This window comes from Monoraphidium neglectum, assembly GCF_000611645.1.
Source record: "Monoraphidium neglectum strain SAG 48.87 unplaced genomic scaffold scaffold01105, whole genome shotgun sequence".
NCBI classification, from domain to species: Eukaryota; Viridiplantae; Chlorophyta; class Chlorophyceae; order Sphaeropleales; family Selenastraceae; genus Monoraphidium; species Monoraphidium neglectum.
In genome coordinates this window covers 1-15,489 of record NW_014012523.1, presented here as the reverse complement: position 1 = coordinate 15,489, position 15,489 = coordinate 1, and the positions used below count along the sequence as shown (strand labels likewise).

General features: G+C 64.5%; 2 protein-coding genes across 2 annotated transcripts in view; both read right to left on the bottom strand.

Annotated features, from left to right (window-relative positions):
• Positions 1-8,680, bottom strand: part of MNEG_6664 (Niemann-Pick C1 protein Flags: Precursor) — a gene marked incomplete at both ends in the record, with an annotated part of 10,092 nt that extends 1,412 nt beyond the window's left edge. Inside the window, 17 exons of the mRNA XM_014044863.1 lie at positions 56-202; positions 704-789; positions 1,084-1,537; positions 1,929-2,021; positions 2,795-2,980; positions 3,414-3,738; positions 4,011-4,181; positions 4,511-4,594; positions 4,819-4,874; positions 5,140-5,285; positions 5,549-5,735; positions 5,961-6,095; positions 6,388-6,635; positions 6,925-7,093; positions 7,316-7,603; positions 7,985-8,197; positions 8,489-8,680. Of these exons, the coding sequence (XP_013900317.1) occupies positions 56-202; positions 704-789; positions 1,084-1,537; positions 1,929-2,021; positions 2,795-2,980; positions 3,414-3,738; positions 4,011-4,181; positions 4,511-4,594; positions 4,819-4,874; positions 5,140-5,285; positions 5,549-5,735; positions 5,961-6,095; positions 6,388-6,635; positions 6,925-7,093; positions 7,316-7,603; positions 7,985-8,197; positions 8,489-8,680 (3,180 nt within the window). The remainder of the gene's footprint in view (positions 1-55; positions 203-703; positions 790-1,083; positions 1,538-1,928; positions 2,022-2,794; positions 2,981-3,413; positions 3,739-4,010; positions 4,182-4,510; positions 4,595-4,818; positions 4,875-5,139; positions 5,286-5,548; positions 5,736-5,960; positions 6,096-6,387; positions 6,636-6,924; positions 7,094-7,315; positions 7,604-7,984; positions 8,198-8,488) is intronic.
• Positions 8,681-9,635: 955 nt separating this feature from the next.
• Positions 9,636-10,729, bottom strand: MNEG_6663 (hypothetical protein; the record flags this gene model as incomplete). The annotated part of the gene is made up of 2 exons (XM_014044862.1): positions 9,636-10,136; positions 10,307-10,729. The coding sequence occupies 2 exons, from the start codon at positions 10,727-10,729 to the stop codon at positions 9,636-9,638; spliced, it is 924 nt and encodes a 307-aa protein (XP_013900316.1).
• Between the last annotated feature and the right edge of the window lie 4,760 nt (positions 10,730-15,489).

The following is a 15,489-nucleotide window of genomic DNA, read 5'->3' as shown; positions in this document are numbered from 1 at the left end:
GCCCCACACGCCCCCACCTCATCCCAACTGACCCCGCCCCCCAAAACCCCCTCACCCTGGACAGGAGTGAGTCCTTCCTGCAGCCGGCAATGGAGCAGACCTTATCGGCGTCCCCCGCCCCGGCCGTGAGGTTGAGGCCGCGCACCACCAGGTACAGGGGCGGCCCCACGCGCAGGGTGGAATAGAGGTCTCGGAAGTATCGCTGGGGGGGCAGGGTTTGGGGTTTTTCGAGGGATGATGTTGCCGTTGGATTGGGAGGATTGGGGCTGTCAAGGGCGGTGGCGATTGGCAGGGGCCGACTGCAGGCGCACGAAGAAGCGGTGGCATGGGTCTCCTGCCACATGTCAGACGGTGCTGGAGGGAGGGGGACGCCGGCCGTCAAGGGGCTGGCGCGCAAAGCCGCGGAGTTTCCTGTGTCACATGCGACAGCTATGCCTTTCCTGTGTGCACCAACATACACACACACACACTCTCTCTCTCTCTCTCTCTCTCTCAAACACACACACACACACACACACACACACACACACAGCCACCCACTCCAATACACACACACACTCTCTCTCTCTCTCTCTCACACACACACGCACAAAACACAGACACACACACACACATATACACATGCGCACACACAATCACACACACACACACGCGCGCGCACACACACATACCCCCTCTCCCTCACACACGACCCCGCCCCCACCTGCAGGTACGAGTCCCTTGGCAGCGCCACAGCCTGGTCCAGCCCCACCTGCAGCCGCGGCACAGCAGCCGCCGCCAGGAACAGGCCTGGGTAGGGGGCCGGCAAGGGAGAATGTGGAGGTGCAAAGGAAGCAGGTCAGGGAGAGGGGTCGGGCCAAGGTGCAAGTGGGGGCCGCTCTGGCGAGCGGCGGCGACCTCATAGGCACAGAGCTACACCTACCATTGCAAGGGCCACAGCCGTGCTGACGATCAGAATCGAGCGCACGCGCACATGTTCGTGTACACACACACACACACACACAGACACACACATAAACACACAGACACACACATACACACACACACACACACAACACACACACACACACACGCAGCTCACACCTGTGATAAACACCACCGCCACCACCGCCTGCACCGCCGGCCGCATCAGCAGCGGCGCGTGCACCCGCTCCGTGTACACCTGCAGGAGCCCCCCCAGCGACGCCCGCCGCTCGTGCAGCGCCCCGTGAATCCCCGCAGGGGCTGCCGGCCTCCCCGAGCCCCTGCCGCGCCCCCGCGCCGCCGCCTCGTGGGCGCGCCCGCCGTCGGCGCCGCCGCCGCCGTCGCCGCCGTTGCTCGCGTGCTCGCCGCCGCCGCGGTCGCCGCCCAGCAGCGGCTGCGGTGCAAAGTATGCGTTCTCTTCCTCCTGATACTCGTACGCCCCCGGGCCGGCCGCCGACGCGGCCGGCCGCGGGGCCCCGAACGCGGCCGCCCATCCGCCGCCGGCGGGTGGGGCTGCGGCGTCATCTTCTGCGTCGCTCTCGAGGGCATCATGCACCCAGTGGCCCCGCTCGTCCTGTTGGGGGGGGGTTGCGGATTCCAGGTTTTAGCGATGCGTCGTGGGGTGTGTGGTGGGGGAATGTCTGTAGGAGGTGTTCTGTGAGAGAAAAGGTCTTGTGCAACTCTGTGTGAGGTGCCAGGGGTGCATTCAGGTTACCAAATCTTGAGTGTTGGGGCTGAGTGGTCGATGATGGAGGAAGCAAGGGCCGCCGCAGCAAGGGCCCCCGCAAGCCTAGGTCAGCGAGCTTCCTAGCTTCCGGCCCCGCCCCCATGGCGGCGCGCGCCAGGGCCGTCCATAAACCCCGCCGGGCGCCGCGCGGGCGCCAGGGACGCCTGCCGGGGGCCCCCATGGGAGGGCCCGGGGAGGGCGGCCCTCTGCAATAAGGTGGCCCCTCTGCATTGCGCACCAGGTACGGCACCCTGACGCATGGGAAGCAGTCGAGGCGCCGCTGCTCCATGCGGCGCGTGTCAAGGGCCAGCAGCGCCACAAACACAGTGACCTGGGGGGGGGGTTCGGGGATTGTGTTGCGGGGCAGAGGGATAACCGGGCCGGGCGTGCAAGGAGTGTCATGAGTCAGTGTGTGTGTGTGTGCGCGCGCGTGTGTGTGCGTGTGTGTGTGTGTGCGCGCGCGTGTGTGTGTGCCTGTGTGTGAGCGTGCGTGTGCATGTGTGAGCGTGCGTGTACATGTGTGTGTGTGTGTGTGTGTGTGTGTGTGTGTGTGTGTGTGTGTGTGTGTGTGTGTGCGCGCAGCAGATGGGGATCAGCGCCTCCTGCTCGGCGCGGCCCCGGCCGGCTGACCAGGCCTCTCTCGTCCCAGCCGGCCAGGGCTCGCAGCAACCGCATGCTACAAAGTCCTCATCACGCAGTAATGAGGCTCGCCGCCACACAAACGCCCCGTGAAAACCGCCACAGAAACGCCCCCTGACAACTGCACGATAACGCACTGCATCGCGCGAGCCCCTGCCACCCGAGGCGTTGCTGAACGCGAAGGGGCCGGCGACGCGGGTGGAAAACTCAGTAGGAACGTAGCCCCGAAACAATACAACCACGCATCTGCTGCGTGAAGCGAGTCCTGCATCCCAACAAGCCCAGCTGCGCTTCCCCTGCCCTCTGTACCTTGTAATCACCCTGCTTTTGACCTGACAACTCCCTCTCCTCCTGTACTTCATCTAACCCTCAAACGCCTCACTGAGATAACACCCACATCTATCTGATTCCGCCTACCCCCCCCCCCCCCCCCCGCGCCTCATCCCTAGCCACCCAGGCCCGCACCTGCAGCACAAAGTCCAGCAGCACCGCCAGCGCCGCGCACACCGAGAAGTTGCGGACTGCCGGCATTGGCGTGAGCAGCGCGCCCAGTCCAAAGGCCAGGACCTCGCAGGACGCGGCGAGCGTGATGGAGGGGCCGGCGGCGCCGAGGGCGAGGCCGGTGCGGACGGGCAGCGGCAGCTTTGGGTCCTGCGGGGGTGAGGGGGTGTTGGGTGAGGCGCACCCGCTGGGGCATTGTCAGCTGTCAGGGGTTTGCCGAAAGATCATCGTTCTCAGGCGGCCGGACGGCTGGCTCCGCTGTTGCATGCACACGTGGCAGGCGGGGGACAGATGTTTGCAGCCGCAGGGCCGCGGCGACAGGCGCAATGGTCGCAGGGGCCACGGCCGTCGAGTTCAGACACCCCGGGACCGTTCGGGGGGCGCCCTTGCCGGGCAGCCCCGCGCCCCACCTGATGCCTCCGTGGATCATCAGGATCAATCGTCCAAAACCTCCCACCCCCCCCGGCTCAACATCAAGCCCTTGGCCCCGATAAGTCAAGTATCATGCCCCCACCCTGGCCTTCTACACGCGCACACACCCACACACACACACACGCGCGCGCACACGCGCGTGCGCGCGTACCTGCCGCGCCAGCGCGTGCGCCAGCACGAACATGTTGTCCACCCCCACAGCCAGCACCAAAAACGGGATGACCTCCAAGCTGATCAGCGTGCTCCACACCCCAAACAGCGACGCGAGCCCCGTGCCGCCCGCGACGCTCGCGAGCACGATGAGCACGCCCCCCAGGCCGAGCGCGCCGCGGGAGAGCACCAGCAGCTGCAGCGCCTGCCGCGCGGGCGGGAGGGAGCTGAGGGCGAGGGCGACGTAGCCGAGCATGACGGCGTATGATGCCGCGACGACGGAGGCGTCAGTGTATGACTCGCGGGCCAGCTCGTCCTGCACAGACCTGCGGGAGGGGCGGCAGCATGGATGGCAGTATGGCGATGTTGCTGCAAGAGGGGTGCTGATATGTGTGAGAGAGGGGTGGTGTTGGGTCTGCCGCGTTCAACCCACACATTCTGCAAATACAAGCGCATGTGGCCTCCCCTGCTGTCTCCCCCCCAACCCTGACCCCACCACCCAAACCCACGACCCGAGTCCCCCGCCTCAAGCACACACACACACACACACACACACACACACACACACACACACACACGCGCGCCGTACACCGCGCACCTCTCAGAGCTAAAGGCCAGGGTCAAGTTGGCCCTCTCCGCCATCTGTGTTAGCCGCCCCTTGGCCAGATCGATGAACCTGGCCTCCCAGGCCAGCGCGGCCTGGCGGTTGGCGGGGGCGCTGTCGACAGGGTACGTCACCACAAACGACGTGGCGTCGGCCGAGTAGTTCCTGGCGGTTGGGAGGTGGTTGGCGGCGGTTGGGTCAGCGGGGTGTTGTGTCAAGCCGGCGGGCGACTGCGCCGCCGTGGGGTGCGCTGGCCGCGGCAGCCTTCGTAATTGCGCAGGCGACCCAGTGCTCGCCGAGGAGTTGAGCCGCCGCGGGCGAACGCTTGGGGCAGAACAGCACAGCAGTTTGCAGAAGCTACGCGTAAGGAGCCTTGCGCCTTGCCACGTAGTTGCCGCTCCGCTCCGTCCTAACACACACACACACACACACACACACACACACACACACACACACACACATACACATTCAAAAGAGCGCATGCCCCCACAAACCTGAATGCTGGCCCTGTTGGGAATCCCCCCAGCACCACGTGGGGATCCATGGGGGCCTCAAAGGCGCTGCGACACTGGGTGTACCTGTCCGTGTGGGGGTGGAATTGCAGGAGATGCAGGTCGGGTGGAGGGGGGCGCTGCAGAGTGGAGGCCTGGGGGGACAGGGAGGGGCGAAGTATGGGGTTAGTGCTTGAGGATCGGTCACGAGCGGGCGATTTGGAAGGGTGCGAGAGCTCGCCACCATTTTCATGGCCTGCTCTGCCTCTCGCGCGAAACACATGCGCGCGAACTAGTACCCTCAGCCCCACCAGTGTCCGAAGCAGAAGTCGGGCGACAAACGCGTGCTGCTGTAGGGCCCCTTGGCCTGCGGGGGGTGACGTCACCGGGGGTCAGCGCCCCGTGGTCACCACGCCAGCCAGGCCAGATAGAGCAGTGCGGTGGCACACATCTGGCCTGAGTGCAACGGGTACATACACTCAAGAACAATGCCAATAGACTGTCATATCAGCCCACACCAACAGGTTGCGAAACAGGTCGCATTGACAGGCTGTCCCAGCAGAGAAAATCAGGGTCAAAGCGGCTCGTCAACAGTGCAATTCGCTGTGCAAATCTGCTCGTCAAACACTCACCATTTCGGCGTCATAGAAGGCCCTGTCCATGTGCCAATACTGCAGGATGGACTGGGTGGCGCACGCCGACCCAAAGGGCTTGAAGCACACAGAGGACAGCGTCGCGTTGGCCTCCTCAGGCGGGCCGTCGGGGCCCGGGTACGGGGCTGCGCACGCGGGAGAGAGGGGAGAGCAGGGGCGCGAGGAGAGAGGGGGGGAATTGCGGTCACGGGGGGATGGCAGCAACGCGGGCGGCTAGCCGGGGCGAGCGCGTGAGCTCAGGGTCTCGTGTCACGCGGCAAGCCCACGTCCGTCAAGCCAGGCCCAGTGCAAACAGCCTGACGACCTGCTCAAATCCCTTTCTGCGCGCAATGCGTGCCGTTGGGAGGATATGCGCTGCGTGGAGCGATGGACTCGCGCCTCAGCGCACCCGTTATCGCATCCACCTCCGCCTGAATGTCGAAAAGCAGCCGTATGTTGGCCTCCGTCACGATGCTCGGCAGGCCGCTCTGGGTGACGTACTTGCTGGCTGAGTCAGCAGTCGTCGTAAGGATCAGCTGCTCTACGCGGTAGAAGGGGCCGAACGAGGCCTCGTACGCGGCCTTGTCGCGCGCGGCCTGCGGAAGCCGGACGGTCGGGAGCGGCGGGGCTTGGGCGGGTCCCCAGGCAGCGACAGGCTGCGCCCGCAAGCCGTACTCGCTCTTGTTGAGCAATGGGCGCCTCCTAGTCCAAGGTCCCCAGCAGCCGGCCAAAGCGCGAGCGGGGAGGACGGGTGGGCGGCCATGCGGCGACCGCACGCGAGGCGCCGCCCCTGGAAGCTGTACGGAAGCTTCGCCGCGCACCTGGCTGCCGGGGCCGACCCAGAGCATCAGAGGGTCCGTCTCCAGCCGGAACCTCAGCAGGCCGAACAGGCAGAACGCGATGAGCAGGACGCCCGCTGCGATGACGTGCAGCGGCCTGCGCGCGCACAGCTCGCCCTGCGCGGCGGCGGGGGCAGGTCGCGGGGCACATCCGTGGGTGGCGGGCGGGGACGCTGTTACAAGTGGGTGCTGAAGGGACGCTGCACGCAGCTGGCACGGGATGGCAGGTTGAGGAGGGCCCCCAGGCCTGAGGTTCCCGAGCTGAATTGCTGCGGACGCACCCTGGTTCGATTCTCACCCCGGGCTCAGGTGGCATAGCAGTGGTCAGCGGAGATCCCTGGCTCAGCCATGGCTTCCCAGTCGCCTGACCCTGTTAGACCCTTCGACCCCCCCCCTCAGCGCCACCCACGTGCCGCCTGTACGCCTTCTGCAGCTGCCGCTCCAGCCAGGGGTAGTGCTCATCCCCGGGCAGCGGCTCAGAGTCGTCCTCCTCAGCCCCAAGCGCATCAAAACCGCCGCCGCCGCCGCCGCCGCCGCCGTTGCGACCGCCACCGACGCGCCGCGCGCTGAAGGAGTCCCCGCCGCCCGCGGCGCCGCTGGAGAGCGGCAGGCCGTCCTCCTCCTCTTGAATCGCCGCCAGCAGCGGCTCGGTGGGGCCTTGTGTTGTCGTGGGCGCGGCCGCACACAGAGCAGGGGGGACGGGCGGGAGCAGCGGCAAAGGGTCGAGCAGCGGCGACGCTTGCCACGTGGGTAGCTCAAAACAACTCTCAGGAGGAATGACAGAATAAATGCTTTTCAGAAGCGGTCACATCGTTCTCAACTGTGCCTGTGGCACTCCCAAGCCCCGGCCCTGGATCAGTCAGGCAGGCGGCGGCTCCGTGCTCAGAGCAACAGCCTGCGGGATCCACTGTAGAAACCGCTGGCTCCAGCCACAGCCCGGCCTCACCGAAGAGCCGCGCCTCCCTATCTTGCAATTCCCGCAGCCGCCGGCGGAACATAAAGGTGCCCACAACGCCCAGGGCGAGCCCGGCGTATGTGAGGATCAGGAGGAGGTCCCAGCAAGACACGGCGCCTGCACGGCAGCCGCGGGCGCCGGGCGGCGGGCCGGGCGGCGGCTGGAGGGGCAGGGATCCAGGAGTTAGGGCGGCGCGGGGCGTTCATTGTTTTTTTTGGGGGGGGGGGCTCAACGCGGGGCGCGAGACAGCACCCAATGTCTGACGTAATAGCGCCAACTCAGCTTTGACTCGTCACATCTACTGTACAACCAACTTGGCCGGGCGAATCTCCCCTTGCCGCCCAAGCCCCCTGGGTCCCGCAGTCCGCGCACTCGCGCCCACCATCGCGCATCCTGGCGCCGCCGGGCAGTCCGCGCACGAGCACGTCAGCGCCGCGTCGCCGCACGACGGCAGCGCCCCCCGCGCGGGCGAGATCCCCTCTGGCGGCCCCCCGCCTTCCGCGCCGGGCGACGACGCGTTGGGGTTGAAGTTCAGCTGGAAAGGCGAGCCCACAGGCGGGACACGTTTGTCCTTGACTTCCCCCAGAAAATCCAGCCAGGCCTGGGGCGTCTTCGCGCCGCCGCCGATGAACGTCATAGCGGGAAGATTCGCGGCGCCGAATTTGACGTCCTGGGCAGAAGGGAAGGCGGCAGCGCAAGCGGGACGGCGGCGGCGGCGCGGGTGCGTTTGCGGGGGCGTGCGCTTTACGTCGGCGGCCGCTGCGACCCGGGCCCGTGCATTCGTGCACCCAGCAGCTGTGGGGCCGCGCCGTGCTGGCAGAGCGCGCGCCCCGAAGCCGAGGCGCTGCTGATACGAATGAGGCCGGGATGTTTGGAGTGCACGTGCACGCCGCATCGGCGCGGCTCTGAAGCTTCTGGCAGCCCAACCGTGCTGTGGACGCCGCCACCGCCACCACGGCCCAAGCTGCGTCGCCCTGCTGCCCTCACAAGACACGCAGGAGGGCTGCAGCCGCCGTGCTGTGCTGTTGCCCAGCTTATCAGAGAAATCCACCTTGCATGAGTCATAGAGGGACCGTGACAGCCCGTCATCCAGCCACACAGCCACCTCCTTCACGACCGTCGCGTTGGTGTCGGCCGCCGCCTGTACGTCCGTCACATTAGTAAACGTCGCCTGGTCCGGCGAGCAGGTGAGCAGGCACCAGAGGTGCACGAAATTGTGCTGGCACGCGGGGCAGCCGACGATGAACGGCAGCGCGCGTTGTGTCTGCCGGCGCAAGCAGGGGCGGGGGGGAGAGGGACAGGTTGGAACTGTCGGGGTGCAGGAGTGCAAACACAGCGCAGTTTGCCTTGCCAGCCTGCACCTTCAGCCGTGGCAGCAGAGGGAGAGGCGGCGGCGACGGCGACAGCAGCGGGAGCACCAGCGGTAGCAGCAGCGGGTGCAGCAACGGCGGCGGCTGCAGCGTGTGAACGGGGCATGCTTTCTTGAAGGCAGCCTGTGCTGCCCCTGTCCGCGTCCCCCGAGCCCCGGACACGCAGCTGCTCAAGCGGCACTCACGCTGGACGCCAGCACCTCGACCTGCTTGGGGGTGCAGCAGTAGGTGCCATTCATGCCGCCCAGCTCCGACCAGAGCGTCGGGCATGTAGCCTGCAGCGTGAGCGCTAGCTCGCCCGTTGGCGACACCGCGCGCGTGTTGTTCGCGCAGTTGAGCGTATCGCCGTCGGCGCGGTGGCCGCAGACGTCGTACATGGCGCAGTATCCTGGCTCATGCTTTTCTGTCTGCCAAGACGCGTCGTCTGCCAGCCTGCGATATGGCAGGGTGAGGTGTTCAGATCCAGCTGGTGCCATTGCCTCGTCAGAGGCACACCGCGCTCTGGCCAGACATACCTATATGCATGTCCAGGTCTGCATATGATCGAAAGGGTCGCTAGCAGCAGCCCCACAGCGCCCCAACCACGCAAACACGTCGCGACCATCTTCAAATTGGTCGGAAGCGAGGGGCCATCTAGGTGACATAAAACACGGTTACAATGATATTGTGTGGCACTCGATCAGGGGTTCAGACACGGGGCATCAGGGGCGTGGGCGGCAGGTATGCAGTGACGAGTGCAGTGACACAGCAGGCAGGGCGGGCAGGCGGACCAGAAGCATGGCGCCGAGGGTGGACGAAAGCCAAGCTTGGCTTTGCATTTCAGCGCAATGCTATTAGGCGGCGCAGGAAGTTCGCAAGGCGCTTGCGCCAAATGCCAAATGTGCTATTAGGGATCCGGGTGCCAGGGTGCGCCTCCACCACCACAACCTCCACATTGGGCAGGCTTTCACCACTGCCCCTGCCGCCCCTGCCGCGAGCGCCCCGCATGCCAGCGCGCTGGCTGAGATACTTCAACACCTTGGGGTTCACAGCGCCCTGGGGCACCACCAAGCGCCGGAGGGACGGCATGTCGCGCACGCAGCGGGGGAGGAGGGGCCTCAGGACACCCCCCAGATCCAGCACCTGGGTTGTGGGGTCGGCAGGCAGTGTTGCAGGGTTCAAACGAGTGAGATGGCTGCTCGAATGCTCGTCCAGGTGCTTGCTCATCGCTGCTGCCCGCGCGGCAGCTTTGCCGTGCGCGGCGCAAGCGCTGGCATGCAGCCCCGGGCTCAAAGCAAACTGCAAGTGCGCACAGCAGGGCGCCCATGCCCCCCAGGACGCCGCGCACGCAGCCTAGCAATGCACCGCGCACTGGCGCACCTCCAGGGCGGCCAGGCTCTCCAGGGCATCTTGCGGCACGGCCAGTCGTGCCCCCCTGTCGCGGATCACAAGCTCTCGCAGTGCGGTGCAGCCGACCAGCGGCGACGGCGGGTAGAGCCCACCCGGCTCCCCAGACAGCCCCAGCGGCGCAGACTCTGCGTCTGGCCCGAACCTCGCGCCCGCGGTCCGGCGCAGGTCGATCTCCAGATGCGTCAGCTGCGTCAGGGCGGCTATGGACCGCGGCACGCAGCACGTCTGACGTTTGCCGGTGATGGCCAGGCGCTCGAGGGAGGTGAGGGAGCTGAGCTTTTCCAGATGCTTGAGATAGAAAAGCGCCTCGAGCTCGTCGAAGCCAAACGAGGATCCTTGCAGGTGCCGCAGCTCCGGCAGGTCGTGCAGGGTCAGAGACAAGAGACCGGTCAAGCGAGCGATGTTGAGCACGTGCAGTTCGGGGATGCTGCGCACTTCGATACTCTGCAGGCGATGAGGGTTTAGGGTTTAGGATTTCGGGTTCTTGCACCCGCCTAGGTGCAACGGAAGGTCAATATTGAGGTATGGATTAGCCGGCTGTGCGGCGGCAGCAGCAGGCCCTGTGCAATCATGACTCCTGCGCATGCATGCGCGCATGCTTACGTCTAACACACCTTGAGGCTGGGGATGGACTCAACGCAAATGTCGAGCGGGCCAGTGACCTCGGCAATGCACAAACGCTCCAGCGCCGCAGAGAACGGTGGTATCCTGAGGTTCGCCCCCTTGTCGCCGCCCTGGAGCGTGAAGGACTTCAGGCTTGGAAACTTGAGCGGACACAACAGGAATATGCTGTTGAAGGTCGTGAAAAGGTCCCGGTAGACCCCGAGCTCTTGCAGTGCTGGGAGCGCGCTCTCCAGCAGCTGCAGCGCGCGGGGCGAGGGATGCATGCTCTGCAAGTCAAGTCGCGTGATGCCGCGCCACGCGCTGCTCGGGAAAGCGATGGCGTCGGCGATGATGTCGAGTGCGTCGGTGTCGCCAGCGCACAGCAGCCGCAGGTGCCGCACACCGCTGGCGGTCGCGCGATCGACGTTACGCATGGAGCGTAGAAATCCAGGCGGCAGGCGAGGCGCTGCGCCATGCTTTGACGTAGATGCTGTCACCTCGACCTCGATCGTGATACTTGATATGTGTGGAAACACCTTGAGTGCTTTCTCAAGGTCCTTTGGGCGCACGCGAATGGCTGGCACGCAGCGCGCCGCTCCAAAGCGCCAGGCGCTGCATGCAAGCCGGGCCGCCGAGAGCTCGCTGGCGCCCAGGCGAGTATAAACGTCACATAAAAGGTCGTCAGGCAACCCAGACCACCTGAGGCGCGCGTATGATTTTGTTTTGTGAGCGTCAGCACAGACTTCGATCGAGATCCTGTGAGGTCGCGACCGCCCATCAAGGTGATCACCTGGATTCTGCAAGATGATCATCTTCCATATTTATTGCGAGCGCGTTACGTATCCAGCGCGTGTGGTGCCAGATCACTCTTTCTTATGTTTGACCAGAGCCTCCGAGCAACACGTCGGGATATTAACACGCTTTGAACACTCTGACACATGAAATTCAGGGCATATAGCCCTCGATCGTTTGAACACGTGTGGGTTGGCCACAAACGTCACCTGATGACTTGCCCCTATCACTCGGTGACTCGTTGACTTCACCCAGTCAAACTTCAATCTGCCGCACCCTGCGAGTGATTTGACACCAAGGCGGACAAGTTCGTCTTCTTGTCCAGAAACTGCGTCAAACGAAGGAAGAAAAGTAATCCCAGAAGTCCATGCGGTGTTGAATGCTGCATTCATCTGCACCCTCCCCACCACCGACGTGACCTTTTTTCGAGAAACAGTGTACACGCTTGTAACTCTTGATGGTTTATACAACACAACCCGGAATCACTCAAGGGTACTGTACCAGGCGGATCAGAAGTGTGCCTGCAAGGTGCCACAGCAGATGACCAAGGCGGGGCATGCAAAAAGCGGGGCCCCTGCAGTGCAGCTGCTCGTCCGTGACAGTGTGTAGCCTTCCAAGGTCCACTTGGAGAGTCACAAAATGCCTGAAAAGCGGACTGTGATCGTCGTGCGCCATGCAACGCCCAGGTATCGTCGCCGTTGCTGCTGCTGATTTGTTCCGCTGTGATCGTGACGATGCTGCGTTGGGCGGGCATGTTGAGTTCTCTGTGCTGGCTAGATGGATACGTAAGCAATGCCCAACTGTCTGCTATGGCATCATGAAGGGCTTTTATGTTTGCAACGCAGATGTTGATACCTGAACCCTGCTGACTTGTCCAGCAGCATCGTACCCGTGCAACAAAAGCTAGCCGGTCCAGCTACAACGAAACACAACAAATCAAACAGCTCGCCCCACCCGTGCTGCATCACAGCAGCAGCCAGCGGAGCGTACATCACGCCGCCCAATCTGCTACGTCCCTTGGCAAACTGCCGTCATTGTCAGCTATGTTGGCATCCGCACCAGCCTCAATCAAAGCATCGTACACCTGCACGTCGTGGCGGAGGGGTTGCCGGTGAGACGAGTGTCGCGAGAAGCCAATGCTGCAAACGTCAACGCCCAGCAGCCCGTGCACGCACAGCTCAGTGCAGCGACAGCACGCCACCATCGTCACGTGTTGGGCGGCTTAGTAATCAGTGAATAATGCATTTCGAGGCGGCCCGTCTGATGACCAATGGTTGGGGCGGCTCCCGGGCCACATGCAGGTTCCCGTCGATGCTTTTGCCTTCCTGCAACGCACCTGCCTATGCCCGCACAACGCCGCATAGTGCAGCGCCGTCTGCCCCTCGGCATCCCGCAGGTCAAGGTCTGCGCCCCGCGAAGCCAGCAGGCACACCGCCCCCAGGCGGCCCCTGTCCGCCGCAAAGTGCAGCGCGCTGCACCCAGTCTCGGGGTCTTGGGAGTTGATGCCCTCGCCGACGCCGCCGCCATCGCCGCCGCCGCCGCCGCTGCTTTCCAGCGCGACGAGCGCCGCTGTCAGAGCCGCCTCGTCGGCGCCGCTGGCCGCCAGCTCCCGCAAGCTCTCCGCCGCCGCAGCCGCCGCAGCCCCTGGGGCCCCCGGCGCGGCTGCCGCTGCGCCGCCGCCGCCGCCACCGCTAGGGCGCTTTGCAGGAGACCCCAATTCGGACGGGAAAGCCATGCGGCTCATGACTGGCCCCCCAAGGCCGCCGCCTGTGGGGCCCGCGCCGCCCCCTTCGCCGCCTGTTGGGGTGGGGCTGCCGAGGCAGGCGTTGGCGAGCGCTGTGTACCCTGCCATCGCCTGCTGCGCTGTCTTGCCACGGTGCGCGGCCCACGCGCGCCTGCAGAGGGCAGTGGGTTGAGAGGGCGAGCAAGGGGCCGCCGCCAAAGCGTGAGGGGCGGCGTGTTGCAAGGAGCGATCGACCGGATGCGGGGTGCACGAGCGTCGTTAGGCAATAGTGGGCTGGTGCGAAGCGGTGGGCCGCGAATGCCACTCTGGCAGCTGCCACTGAGCGCCTCGACTTCTGAGATGGGAGCTAGGGTCCAAAGCAACAGGGGTCACCCATGGGGCATGCGTGCCGAGCGTGCACCAGCGACACCGTCCTGCGCGGCTTGCTCACCACTTTTTCAATTCGGCCACATGCCAAAACCAGGGCATCCGCTCCACGCAATCCCCCGTCGTGGCCTGCTTGTATAAGCCATACAGCTGCAATAAGTTGGACTCAGAGGGGCGCGGCCCTGCGACCACCGCTTGCGCCACGCGGTCGGCTGCTGCGCTGAACGCCTGCTCGCCGGGTACCATGCCCAGGTCCTCGTCCGTCTCCATCACTGCAATGAATTCGGTAGTTATCACACTCGAAGATTTGCGGGAACGCGTCCGCGTGCTTCGAAGCACAAGATCAAATGCGCCCAGATCGCGGTTCCAATTTGCTTGCTTCCAAACGTATGGCTACGTCACAGCTACGCTCCGTAGTGCGATAGGTCTCGCAGCAGAAAATCGTGATACAGTATGACACAATATTACAGCGGTAACACTGGTGTGGCGTATGAAACGAGAACGGCGGGAGGCGCCTCATGGGATGACGCTGAGCAGGGCGTTTCTCGACGCAGGGCTTGTGGCTAGGGACGACACAGGCACAAAGACTGAGCAGAATGAGAATGACACTGCTGCAGTGCCAAAATCTTGTGCCTGGGACTTGAGCTGTGCAGGTGGTCCCAAGCACTCGGCAGGAAGCTGCTGTACAGCACCGTACAGTACTTGGTTTCACCAATGCTAGTGCTAGGTCAGGATGGTACGACAGGGCCAATATCGGCGCTCTCCTGTGGAGGCTGCAATCGCTGTTTGTTAGTCGGCACGAGGATTGGTGTGAGGGTCATGCTTGCAGGTCGACGACGAGCAGCGGGGCGCGCTGTGCGTGCTGTGGGAGGCTGAAGGGCAGAATTGTAACACGCACGCAAGCGTAAGGGGTGCAGCGGGGGTTCGTTTGCAAGCTCGGATATCTTGTACTATGCATGAGAGCCCACGCTGAGAAATAGCATCAGATCAATCTGGTCGCTCTCACTGGCGCAGCATTATCATACAAGCAAAGCGCAGACATGTGGAAGGATGGCAGCATGAATTACTCGTGCACAACCGCTCCGCGAGCAGACTGGCTTTTACGACGCTGACGAATTGGCACAGGCGACACCGCCGTGCAGCGCAGGCTGACGCCGCACACCACCACAGGCGCTCAGACGGTACAGAGAAAGCAGAGAGGCATGGAGGCTACCATGAACCTTCAACAGCCTGGTGGCAGCGAGCACCAGCCAGTCAGCGGCGGGCCGTTCGAATGCGACCCAGCCACAGACGAGGCTGACGCAGCCGCGTCTAGCCCGCCGCCTGGACGCGCCGCCGCCGCGGCAGCTGCCGCCTCTGGCGACGGCGGCGCGCCGGGCAGCGCTCTCAGGGCGAGCGGTCCCCACTACAAAGAAGCGGCCGCAGCCGCCGCGGCGGCCGGCTCCATGCACCACGGCGGCAGCTTTGGCGTGTACGTGAGTCGCTTGGCAGCCTTGCGCTCAGCCGCACTCACGCCAAGTTGCCGTTACTCAACCCTCGGTCCGCGGATCCGTCGCCGTTGCCCTGCTCTTCTGGCCGCACCCAGGGCTCCACGCATCAATGCGGCCTCATTTCGCAGCCCCCCCCCAGCCGCCTCCCGCCCTCTCACTCGCCGCCTCACTGGCATCAGCATCCCCCTCCCCTCACCCAAAGTTTGCCCCTCGCTTGCCCCTCTCGAATCACTCTGCATACCCCATCCAACCCCTTCCTGTCATCGCGCCAGATGCACCACAAGAACTTGAAGCTGCGGGAGCAGTTTGAGGCCCAGGCGATGGGCCTGCAGCCGCGCAGCGAGGTTTTCAGGGGCGTCACCATCCACGTCAACGGATACACGGTGCGTAGCCTGCCTGCAACCGAGCTCGGTGCATGCGGGGCCGGCATGGTGTCGTGCTGCAGTTTGTTTGACGAGCTGTACGCGTGCACCTGCACGTGTGTGAATTTGCCGGGGGCACACCCAACGGCTTGCTGCATACTACATTGTGTTTGCATTTTTCAACCTTCACCGAGGACGTCTCCTCGGACCACAACCCACACAAATTTCAGTTCTTTACCATCATATACATCCCAGGTGCCCTCACACCAGGAGCTCAAGCAGATCATGGCCCTCCACGGCGGCGCCTTTGAGACCTACTTCTCCCGCGACCTGGTGACGCACCTGGTGTGCGCCAACCTGCCGGACACGAAGCTCAAGCAGCTCTCGTCAAACCCCAGGTGCGGGGCGGGGGCGGGGCCGAAGAGGGACCAGGGCTGGGG